The 12,579-nt window shown below is 38.1% G+C and overlaps 1 protein-coding gene across 8 annotated transcripts in view; it reads right to left on the bottom strand.

The window, feature by feature from the left end:
- Nucleotides 1-12,579, bottom strand: part of dlg5a (discs, large homolog 5a (Drosophila)) — a 169,134-nt gene that overhangs the window by 64,279 nt on the left and 92,276 nt on the right. For all 8 annotated transcript variants that reach the window (XM_052041467.1, XM_052041465.1, XM_052041466.1 and 5 more), the window contains exons 7-8: nucleotides 5,390-5,661; nucleotides 1,781-2,093 (exon numbers count right to left, since the gene is read on the bottom strand). In XM_052041467.1, the coding sequence (XP_051897427.1) occupies nucleotides 1,781-2,093; nucleotides 5,390-5,661 (585 nt within the window). The remainder of the gene's footprint in view (nucleotides 1-1,780; nucleotides 2,094-5,389; nucleotides 5,662-12,579) is intronic.

Here is a 12,579-nt window from a genome sequence, read left to right on the forward strand (position 1 = left end):
TCTATTTAATGCAACGTTATCCATTTCATGTTGCCATCTATTGTCTCTGCCCCAGAGCTACGATATAGGAAGGGAAATCATATAATACTGTCACTGGAAAATTTTGATTTAATCTGGCTCAAAACTAAAACTCTTTTTTACAAAGCCAAAGTAATTACTGCTAAACGAATTACCTAACATAAATGAGCACTACTTTACGAAAGGCCTTTCCGTGGCTGAAAAGTAAAGTTCTTGAAATAATAAATTTGATTTTGTTTAATCAGCTTTCCAAAATCAATCTAAAGAGGTGGGAATTGAAAAGAATAGATATTTAAAACAAACATCTGCGGAAGGAACTCAGCAGGTTGAGCAGAACCTGTGGGGGGAAAGGAGTTGTCTGTATCTTGGGTCAAAGCCCTGCATCAGTCGACAATTCCTTTTCTCTCACAGATGCTGCTCAGTGCTACTGATTGTTTGTTGCTCCAGATTCTAGCATCTGCAGTCTCGTGTCTCCAAGGTATTTAAAACGTTTCCAAATTCCAAATGGCTGTAATCAGGTGATCTTACTCTGTCTGCCTTTTATTGGACGTCAATCTCAATGAGCTTCAGAATAAAAAAAATTACATTGCTTCACATTCATTTGTTAGCAATCGACACCATTCTTAAACTTTGCATTAACAGCTGCTATAAACTGTTCTCAACTAGTGAAAAGAGGACTGTATTACACCAATAGATATTTTTAAAAAATACTCCACCCTGTTTCTAATCACGGAGGTTAAAAGATCAATACTCTTGGGAGTACAAACACTGCCAATGTCAGGAATAGTAAATGATTAATTTGAGGATTATGAACACAAGGATACCACTTTTCTTCAAAGTAGTTGCCTTGACACTGCTTTGCTTCACTTGTTTCTTTGAAAATACCACCTATAAATGAAGGATATTTCCCCACCCAGTATTGTTTTAGTAAAGAAACCGCATTGCAGCCACTCACCATACAATAGGATAGAAAAAGAAACTGGCCATGCTCAGTTCTCTCCAAAGCCTGAATGAGGGCACCCATACATTAAGGGCTTGAGTTTTTCATTTTATTTCTTGACTAAATTTGGGAGTGCTTTATTTCTTGTTATTAGTTCAGTAAATTCCGGTATTTTCAATTACTAAAAAAAACACTGAATTTTTCACCTATAAAGTGCAACTAAATTGAAATTGTAAATAAATGAGAAACTAATTCACGCTTTACTTCATTATTTCTTCAACAAAATCATGTAATCACAAACACCTTTTATTTTCTGCCCCGTTTCTGCCTGTTTTTGTTCCTCTGATCTTTTACACAGTCAGAATACTGACCAATGCATTCCACAGGCAAATGCAATTGGGCAGCAGTTTACACGAGCATTTTAAAAGCTACATGTGGCATTCCTGCAGCAAGATGAATAAAAGTTTAAGTTCTGCATGCTGTTTTAAAAAGAGAAACTCTAAATAAATTAATTGTACTACTGACAGTTTTTCAAAATTTTAATCAAAACACTGAAACAAAGCATCTCACAGAATTAGCAATTCCAAGATCCCTCTCCCAAATACTCTCCTGCAGTGGTTTGAACATCAGCTGACAATACTGAGCCCAATAAGCACCCAATCCTTTCAGAAACTCATGTTCCCCTTTGAAGTTCATAATATGACTTTTAGAGAAACCCATGTGAATGGTTTGTAGACAATAGGAAAAAGGAGAATATTATAAGGGATTCCAGAGCGCTGGAACAAATGCTAAAGAGCAGTAAAGGATGCTGTTAGATCTTACCTGTCTAAGAGCTTCAAGCTCTTCACCAGCCACTTTTCTCTCTGATGAGGTGTTTTTTAGATGACCCTGTGCCAATTCCAGTTCCGTCTGCAGTTTGTCAATCTCTTTATGCACCTGGTCTCTTTCACTCATGACTAGTCGATATTCATTTAGCACTGTATCCCTTTCTTCCTTGTATTTCTCTGCATCCTTCACTGCTTTCAGCTGTAACGTCTTGTATCTGGTCACCTCAGTTTGTAATCGTTCCATTTCTCTCTGGAGCTCTTTGTTCTGTACTGTTGCTTTACTTAACTCGTGCTGTATGGAATCATACCTTTAGAAACAATATAAAAATTGGCAATTAATTACAAATAATGCAGATTCAGTGGAAATCTAAATCATTTAGCTATTTCAATTTAAATATATTACATATATCTCTGCAATATCCAACTTGACACTATTTTATACTATGTGAAGAACGTGAATGTTGAAAGTAAAAGTAAAGCTTTGGTGTAACTCAAAGAGTTTATACATCAATATTTTCATGAACAGGATTCAATTCTCAGTCCTATATTTGGTGTGGCAGATAAACATTACAAATAGCTTTCTAAGAAATGATAAAAGGGGAGGGGGGGGGGGAAGTGAGGGTATTAAAAAAGTCCTCAAATTCTCTCTCTCCAAACAACATTCAAATTGGAATTGGTTTATTACTGCCACATGTACCGAGACACAGTGAAAAGCTTGTCTTGCCCACCATTCATACAGATCAATTCATTACACAGTACAAGGTAAAACAATACAGAATGCAGAATAAAGTGTTACAGCTACAGAGAAAGTGCAGCGCAGGCAGACAATAAGGTGCAAGGTCATAACAAGGTAGATTGTGAGGTCAAGAGTCCATCTTATCGTACTACGGAACGATTCAATAGTCTAGTAACAGTGGGGTAGAAGCTGTCTTTGAGCCTGGTGGTAGGTGCTTTCAGGCTTTTGTATATTCTGCCCGATGGGATAGGAGAGAAGAGAGAATGCAACATAGAAGGTTAATGGATGTCTGGCCAGCTTCAGTTTTTTCTGGAAATTTCTTTCCCTCATTATTGTCTGTCGCTTACTAATCTTACATACCAAAGGCATCAGCAGAGGGCACTGAATCTCACCAGCCCCACTTAAGCACTTGCCACACATCAAAATTCAAACCTTAATTTTGGTGTAAAATCTACAGTGTTGTACTTGGAGCCACATAATTTAATTTTCACTTTTGGAGATTTGCATTACGCTAGCAAATTAAAGGGATGTTGCTGAGGTGCAAGACTTATGGCAGATTTATGGGAAATGCCAGAATCTCTCTAAATTTAATAGAATAAGAGATAAAGGGGAAGATACACTGGAAGCCTGAAAAGGCTAGCATTTAATAAATTGTATAAATATATTGTGTAGATGGTTGCTTGATACTTGGCATAGCCATGATCAGCGTAGTGTTTGTATGACTGACAATAATAACGTATTCAGCCAAGAAAACAGATCATATTTTCCTTCAATGGTTTGTTAGGAATGCCACCTGAAAAAGAAGATATCAGGACCCAAAGCTTCCCCCCGCCACCCCCCCCCCACCCCCAAAATCTTTGATGCCACTTTCCCATCCTAGAAGTCAGTGTTCCAAAAAAATCCTTTACTAAACATGCCTGAGAAAAAGGTTAGAAGAATTTCCCTTTGTACCATTTATAATAGAGTAACATGTCAGGTTTCGTGTAGAAGGTATGATTAGTAAGTTTGTGGATGACATGAATATTGGTGTTATACATAGGAAGGTTGTCTCAGGACACTGCAGGTTAAAGATCAGCTGGAGAGTTGGGCAAAGCAAAGGCACACTGAATTTAATCCTGATGAGTGCAAAGTGATTCATTTAGGGAAGTCAGATAAGGGTAGGACATACACAGTAAATGGCAGGGTTCTAAGGAGTGTTGATGAACAGAAAGAACTTGAGGTAAAAGTCCATTGTTCCCTCAAAGTGGCATTGCAGGCAGATAGGATGGTGAAGAAGGTATATGGTATGTTTGCCTTCAGAAGAGGGGTCGCAGAATAAGAGTTGGGATATTACATTACAACTTCACAAAATATTGGTTAGGCCACACTTGGGAGTACTGTTTGCAGTTCTGGTTGCCACACTATAAGGATGTGATTGTGCTGGAGGGGGTGCAGAGGCAATTCAGCAGGATGTTGCCTGGATTGGAAGCTTTTAGTTATAAGGAGAGATTGGACAGGTAGGGTTTATTATCCTGGAGCAAAGTAGGCAGACAGGTGACCTGACAGAGGTGGATAAAATTATGAGAGGCAAAAATAAGGGGAGGTAATAAGAATCTTTTGCAGAGGGTCTATGCGGAGTCTGCAGAGAGACATAGATATGTTAAGTGAGTGGGCATGGGTCAGATGGGGTACAATGTTGGTAAATGCGAGGTCTTCCACCTTGGAAGGAAAAATAGAAGATCAGATTATTATTTAAATGGTGAAAGATTGCAGCATGCTGTTGTGCAGAGGGACTTCGGAGTGCTTGTGCATGAATCACAAAAGGTTGGTTTGTAGGTGCAACAGGTTATCAAAAAGGCAAATGAAATGTTGGCCTTCATTGCTAGAGGGATTGAATTTATGAGCAGGGAGGTTATGCTGCAACTGTACAGGGTACTGGTGAGGCCACACCTGGAGTACTACGTGCAGTTCTGGTCTCCTTACTTGAGGAGAGATATACTGGCTTTGGAGGCAGTGCAGAGGAGGTTCACCAGGTTGATTCTGGAGATGAGGAGATTAGCCCTTGAGAAAAGATTGAGTTGTCAGGGACTATACTCACTGGAATTCAAAAGAATGAGAGGAGATCTTATAGAAACATATAAAATTATGAAAGGGATAGATAAGAGGCAGAACAATTGTTTCCACTTATAAGTGAGACTAGAACAAGGGGACATTGCCTCAAGATTCAGGGGAGTAGATTTAGGACAGAGATGAGGAGGAATTGCTTTTCCCAGAGAGTAGTGAATCTGTGGAATTCTCTGCCCTGGGAAGCAGTAGAGGCTACCTCATTAAGTATACGTAAGACACATTTAGATAGGTTTTTGCATAGTAGCGGAATTAAAGGTTATGGGGAAAAGGCAGGTAGGTGGAGCTGAGTCCACAGCCAGATCAGTCATGATCTTATTGAATGGCAGAGCAGGCTCAACGGGCCAGGTGGCCTACTCCTGATCCTATTTCTTATGGTCTTATGTTTTTCCCTTGGTGTGGGTGTCTAACATAAGAGAGCATTGGCTTAAGGTGAGAGGAAGCAGCTTCAAAGGTGGTCTGAGGGGTAAGGTTTCCAGAGCAGTTGATATCTAGAATTTTTTTGCCAAAGGAAGTGATGGAGACAAATACAATCACAACACTTAAGAGGCATCTAGACAGGCACTTTAATAGCCAAGGAATAGAAGGATACAGACGCAATGTGGGCAAATGGGATTAGCATCGATAGGTACAATGGTCGACATTGATGACTCTATGAATTGATCACTCTATGAAAGTGACTCTAAGTTTATGTAAAACTCCATGACTTCGCAACACAATCTATTTTTGATTCAGTGTGAGATTCTTAACATGATAGCCCTTTACCTTTTCAGTGTGGATAAATATTGTTGCTGGACAGATGTTTTCTCCACAACAGCAGCATCTGTTTGCTTCATGAGCATCTCATTCTGTTTCTGAAAACGCCGATTCTCCTCTTCTACCCGCTCCAAACGGCTGAGGTCAGTGTTATGGTTGGCAACCTTCTCGTTGTACCGTTTTCTCAGTGTGTCGTAATCTTTCTTTAAGCCTTCTAACTTATCCATGGCAGTATCATATAGTTTATTTAGAATCTCAGATGAGCCATTTTCCCTCATAACCTGCAAAAAAAAATCAAAGAAAACTAAATCCATTTATTCTGGTCCAAATCTTAAGAGACAAAACTTGATTTTAAAATGTTTGCAGGGTGGATATTATCACTGTCCAAAACAGCCAATAACAATGCAGTGAATTCATACTCTATATCCTGCTTCTGACTTGCTGCATTTCAATGAGTTTCTGCTTCCTACTTATTTCCTGTATATAATTAAAAAGAGCAGAATATATTCTTCTTAAAAACTACTGTTGATATTAGATTTTTGTTGTGCAGTGAGAGGTTATGTAATGGATATTATGTCAGTTTTGTATAGTTCTGCTGCCTGTATTAAACTGGTTTCCTGGAATGGAAGAGAAAGTAATACTTGCTAAATACTCACTCCTCCTAAATCCCCACTAACATACCTGCCAAGATGTCAGTTACTCACCTTTCAGAACTCCATAAACCTGTGACTAAGTACAAGGGCAGCTGGCACAGACAGTATATCACCTGTATATTACTCTGCCAGTCACACACCATCTTGATTTGAAAACATGATGCTACTTCTTCATTGTTGCTCGGTCTAAATCCTGGAGCTCCCCACCCAACAGCATTGTGGGAGCACCTTCACCAGAAGAACTGCAGCCATTCAAGGCAGCAGCTGACACTGCCTTCTCAAGGGCAAGTAGAGAGGGAAAAGAAATAAAGACGAATGCAGATTTGGAATTAAATCAGAAAGAAACAAAACTTCAATTTCAGATCAATGCTGCTAAAAGCAAATATACTATAGAAACCTATCCACATTACCTTTTAATTTTTTTTCTTCTCAGTAGAGGACTGAGCAAAAAAAGGACTGTAACTCTGATCTACGCAGACTGGGAATATCGCAAATTGAACCTTGGTTGGTGTTGAGTTGTCAGATCTCAACCAAAGCAGAAGTTGAGATGACGTTACAGGCTGCAGTTCTCTGATTAAGATGAAGAAAAAATTGAGGGCTAATTGCTATTGGCTCTTGTGAAAATTGTGTACCACACAAGGATCAGGAATATTTTTTTGACATGTTTCACATCTGAATTATTCTACCAAGAGTCAGAAATCAGAACATTCGTTTTAGCAAAGTAGTCTAGCAAGTGGGCAATGATAACCCTGGTAAGCAATTCTTAGCAAATAAGGAGAGATTGCAAGGAAACTAACACAAAAACTCCTTTTAAAAGAATTCCCCTAAGAAGTAATTGTCAGAGGTTTTGTTTTAAATTTTCCTTTGGTCATTGCAAATTGTGCTGCAATAGCAGCACACAATGCTGCCCAGAAGCAGCGAGCTGTCCAGGCTTGCTGCTCCCCTACCTGTTACGTCTGGACATAACCGGAGCAGATATCTAGCAGCAATTTCCTTAAAGCAAATGCAAAGATATTTTGTGTGTCCCTGCACAGCACAAGGCATTGAATCATAAACAGCGACACTCACTAGGATCTGTACAAGCCCTGCCCATAGAAATGCACTCACAGATTTAACCAGTTGTCAAGCTGCATGATCTGTGACAATTTCTCTCAGATAGTCACAAAAACATACAAAATTATTACTAGTTAATCCCTATTAAAACACACTTAAATTTACAATATGAACACATTTTAAAAGATCTAAATACACTTATTTCACTTCAAAAACTGAAACGTGCATCTCTTCCTTTATAGTAGCTCACCTCTGCTGAAATCAATGGAACCACTCAACCTGTGCCTTTTAAGAATGTACATCAGGCAGATTCCTCAAGTCTAGAGAAAACACGAAGTGGGTCTCAGCTGCTCAACCCCATGAACAGCCCAAAGTAAACTGGAATCAGGAATCACCAGCATATATCTCCCAGAAAGTTCAGGGAATTCCAGATTCACACACACTCGCACTGGAAACATATGCTCCGATTCTTACACAGAAAGATACCAGCAGTTTAACTTGAACTGCTGGCAATTTTCAGGAATTATGGACATTATCTACTTTACAAAGCTAAGCATGAGAGCAAATTAGAAATACAATTAGAGACTGCTCCATTATTCAGTACAATTATATATAATCCTCAACTTTAATTCTACTTTTGATTGATTTCCTTGCCTTTCGATTCCCCACAAATCAAAAAAATACTACCAATCACAATCTTAAAATTTAATTAATAACTGAGCCCTTTGAGATAGATAATTCCAAAGAATCACAATCCATATTTCAGTTCTGATTGGCTGGCCCTTTACCCTGAGACTCTCCACCAAGTGAAAACAGACTCTCAGGATTGAGTTTAACAATTCCTCTCAAACTTTCAATGACATCATTTGCCATTCTTCCAAACTTCAGACAGGTCAATCCTACTGACTCTCTTTATAATGGCAACACTCCCCCACCCACCCCTGAGCCTGGTAAAAGTTCATTGCATTGCTTTAAGAGCTACCATATCCTTCCTTTGATATAGAATTAATCCTGATATATTTTGCTGCTTAAAAAACCATTGAAATATAAAAAAAATACAGCTGTGTTCTCTGCAATTGATGATAAAAGAACTAAGGCTTTACAATGATCTTATAATGGGATGTTCTGCACTCCAAAACAATTTACCACATTGTTGAAAAATAAACCCACATCCTGCAACATTTCTCTATTTCAAATGAAAGCCACAGAAAGGGGTCTTTTATCCAGTTTTAGCTCTTAGCATTGACAACCTCACCCACAGTTGTGCACAGCTATGAAAAGAATCAAAGAATGAGGTGTCATGTTTCAACACCTGGAGTCATGACAACAGCACTCTCAAACGAAAAGGGAACTTCTGCACAGTTATCATAATTTGTTCCTTATATCAAAAGACCAGGGTGATCACTGTTTGGATTAGTGTTTGGTGATAGTAATGTTCCTAATTACACAAAGCCCAGAACCAGATGAACTGCAGGCAAATGGGATCAATGTAGATGGGGAAAAAGGTTGGCATGGATGTGGTGGACCAAAGAGCCTATTTCTATCCTGTACCACCAATAACTCCATAAAAGTCACTCAAAGGAAAGTTTAAAACTTCCTAAGTGCAGTAGATCTCAAACTTGAGTCTTGAGACATTAGCACCAAACTAACTTTTCTGTTGCTCTCTTCTGCTTTTTGGGGTGTCTTACATTTCCTATTCGACTATTGAACTCAAACTTCTGCAAATTGAGGCTCACCTTTTCTACATTCACAGAAAGCTATTTGCAAATCAGATTCTTACAGAAGTTACAACATGGTTTAAAAGATTCTTCAATTTAAAGACATCACTTAAAAATATTTTTCTCTTCCTGTGAATAGGCTGACCAATGAGGTATGACCCAACTTAGAAAGTTTAAAAGATAAATAACAGACAAATCCTGAGCAGTATAAAGTAGACAAAAGTGAGTTTTGGTTGCAGTCGCTTGGCAAGAAAGATTTGCATTTACTTAGTGCGTTTCAGAATCTCAGGACCAAAGTGCTTTTCTAGGATATGAAGTATTTTTGAGATGTAGACTTTATTGACGTGTACCAAATGCAGAAACAAATGTTGCACAGACAAAAGTCCCAAAAGCAGTAATGTAATCATGACAGATAATCTGTTTGAATAACTTCGATTCCACAATAATAATTGGCCAAGGTTCCAGGGTAAATGGTTCTGCCTTATAACAACTGGTGGCATTGACTTCAAAAATCTGAGCTGATAGTTTGGCGCCGGACTGAAACAAATTGGGCTGAAGGACAAAATCAATTTGCAGATAAACTATTTTCATCTCCAAAACCACATGAAAACCTGCACTTTCCTCAACTGGCATTAGATGGAGCTACACTCAAATCAGCAGAGCAACCAACTACCAAGTACTAGAAACCAATGTGCAGCAGACATCAGAAAGGAAATCCAACAGAAGCACCCAAATGTCAACTTTACTGAGTCAAGCTGAATATTCCTTTAAACTGCAGTTTTAATCAGAAGTGAAGTTGCAAATGGAGCCTTTTAAAGATGTGACTGTACTGTCTGCGTGCTCCGAGTACACCTCAAAACTAAATTACTTTAACCACCAAAGCTTATAAAAGTATCAAAACATTTTCCATCATTTGAATTTATCTGTATCAGATGCCCAACATGAGGAATGTTTAGGCACTTTGGGCCTTTTTGCGGTTACATGTCATAAATGAAAGAAACTAAATGAGGAGCCACTGTTCTAAAAATCACAACAGTTGCAAGCCTTCAGTTTTTGTTTTCAATTAATGTATTCTAGATATTGTTTGACACTAGACATAATTATCCTTGTTAATTAGCTGTAATAAAGTGCCAAAATTATTTGGGGTACTGGATAATGACATTAGAATTAATTCTTTATTTTTCTGTAAAATACATAGCTCACTCTGGTTCTCACTCTAGATATTTGTCCCTAACTTTGTAAGTCTCTTGAAAAGACTGCGAAATGCCAAGAATACTTGGAAAACTCTCACTACTTCCATTTCATTTCAACATCAGCTGGAGTACATTCACAGCCTGACTGCCAAGAAAGATATTAAAACTTCCCAATAGCGATCAAAATTTCCTATTTTATCCTGTCTTGTTCTGCATACATTTGCAAGTGAGAACACAAATGGAACATGCAAATAATCCAGTTGTTGGGACTTTTATGCAACAAAACGAAATCTTGTAGTATTCAGGGTAAGTGTCTTAAACAATTTTTTGCTACAGTTTTCAAGGAGAGTTTGATGCTGGGAATGGTACTTCATTTTGGCTTTGACATATCTCAGAATTAACTAATTTGAGATGAAACATTCACCTAACACCACTCCAAGAGAGTGCTTTAATTTATCTCAGCACAGAACTCATTATTTTACAAGCATGGACGTATATTGTTCTCACAAGAGATCTCAGCTTCTCGATCCAGCAACAATTCACTGTTTCAGTAAATTGGGGTCCATGAAATTAGAGGATTAGAGGTAATGCACTGCATATATTGAGGTTTGGTTGATTGACAGACACGGCAGTTAGAATAAATAGGTCTTTTCCAGAACTGCAAATTGGAACTATGGTGTCCCAGATGAATCAGTTCTTCGGCCTCAACAATTTGAAACATATACCATGACAAAAGAGGGGACCAAGTGTGAAACATCCAAGATTTGCTGATAATACAAAGCGAGATGGGAGAGAATGTTACAAAGATGAAATGAGCAAGGCTGTGAAGGGATAAAGACCAGTTAAGTCAGTGGGCAGAATTATGGCAGGTAGAATATGTGGGAAAAATATGCAATTATCCACTTCAAAATAACCTGTTCATTCTTACCAGTTTTCAGTACTCTTACTATGTTAATTATTGCCAAAACCACATAGCCATATTGATATTTTTGCATAACAGCCTTGTACAGTACCATATCAAATGCCTCCTAAAAGTCCAAATACACTACAACCTCTGCCTCTCCCTTGTTATCCTGCTGTAACCAAATTTGTAAGCTTCAAAAAGCATTTAATTCATCAAACAGAATTTCCCTCACATAAAATATCGATTCTCAAGATTATGAGTTTTCACGTACCTGAATAACATGCCTTTCGTAATAGTTTCTAGCTTTTTTCCAACAAGCTCCTACTGTCTGTCTCCCTCCTTTCTTAAATAGGCAACCCATTTAATAGTTTCCAATCTCCTGAGACCGATAATTCTTTACTACCAAACCTAACTGTGGAAGCAGTTTGAATAACCCGTATCATCAACTTTATTTTCTCTCTCCACAGATACTGATGGACCCACTGAATATTTCTAGCATTGTTTCCTTGGGTCAGATTTCTAGCACCAGCACCTTTTAGTATTTGTATAAAACTCACTGCCAAGAATGTGCTAACTTGCTATGCACCCTCAACTAACATTAAGAACAATCAGTTATTTGTTGTAACTGTGCGCGCAAAGGCTACAACATTGGACTGACTATATCATAACGTTCAAAATAATTTATGTGAAATGCTTTAAAATATCTCTTGTGATCCAATTTAGGACTTTCATAGAAGCAGGTTGACTCACTTTTTAGAAAACACATTTTCTTAAATCTTAAAATTCACCTGCCATTATAATGTTTGTTAAAAGGTACATATGATCAATTTGCACTATACAGAACAGAACAGCACCAGGCCCTTTGGCCCACGTGTGTGCTGAACATGATGCAAAATTAAACTAATCCCTTCTGCCTGTACATGATCCATATTGCTCCATTCCCTGGATATTCATGTATTTATCTAAAAGCCTCTTAAATGCCACTACTGTATCTGCTTCCATGATTATGCCTGGCAGCCCATTGCAGTCACCTACCATTCTGTGTAAAAAAAAATCTTGCCCTGCACATCTCCCTTAAACTTCCTCTCACTTTAGACGCACGTCCTCTCATAATTTTATATACTTCTATCAGATCTCCCCTCAGCCTCTGACCCTCCACATAAAACAACTCAAGTTTGTCCAACCCCTCCTACAGCTTATATCTAATCCACACAGCATCCTGGTAAATCTCTTCTGCTCCCTTTCCAAAGCCTCCACATCTTTCCTGTAATGGAGCAACAGAATTGCACATAAGAAGTGCGACCCAACCAAAGTTTTATGCAGCTACAACTACGTCTCATCAGAGTAAAAAAAGACAAAAAGCCAACAGATGAACCATACAGCAGGCAATGTCAGGTCTGCTAGGCAAATCCTACTGCAATCACAAAGTAGGAAATTAAAAACACACAATTTCAGTCTCTAATAGTTGAAAAGGAAAACGTTTACACTTTAAACAGGAAATCTGGCTTTTAGAGCACTGTATTATGTAACAGCTTGCAACTCTTCACATTAAAATGGTTAAATAAATTACAGCCAAAAATATTTTAGATATGCTTGATAATAGAGTTCTGTTGTAGAAATAAATCTACATCAAGAAGCAATGAATACTTCTTATAAAAAGAAATGTATTTGAAAGTTA

Source organism: Pristis pectinata, chromosome 30, assembly GCF_009764475.1.
Source record: "Pristis pectinata isolate sPriPec2 chromosome 30, sPriPec2.1.pri, whole genome shotgun sequence".
NCBI lineage: Eukaryota > Metazoa > Chordata > Chondrichthyes > Rhinopristiformes > Pristidae > Pristis > Pristis pectinata.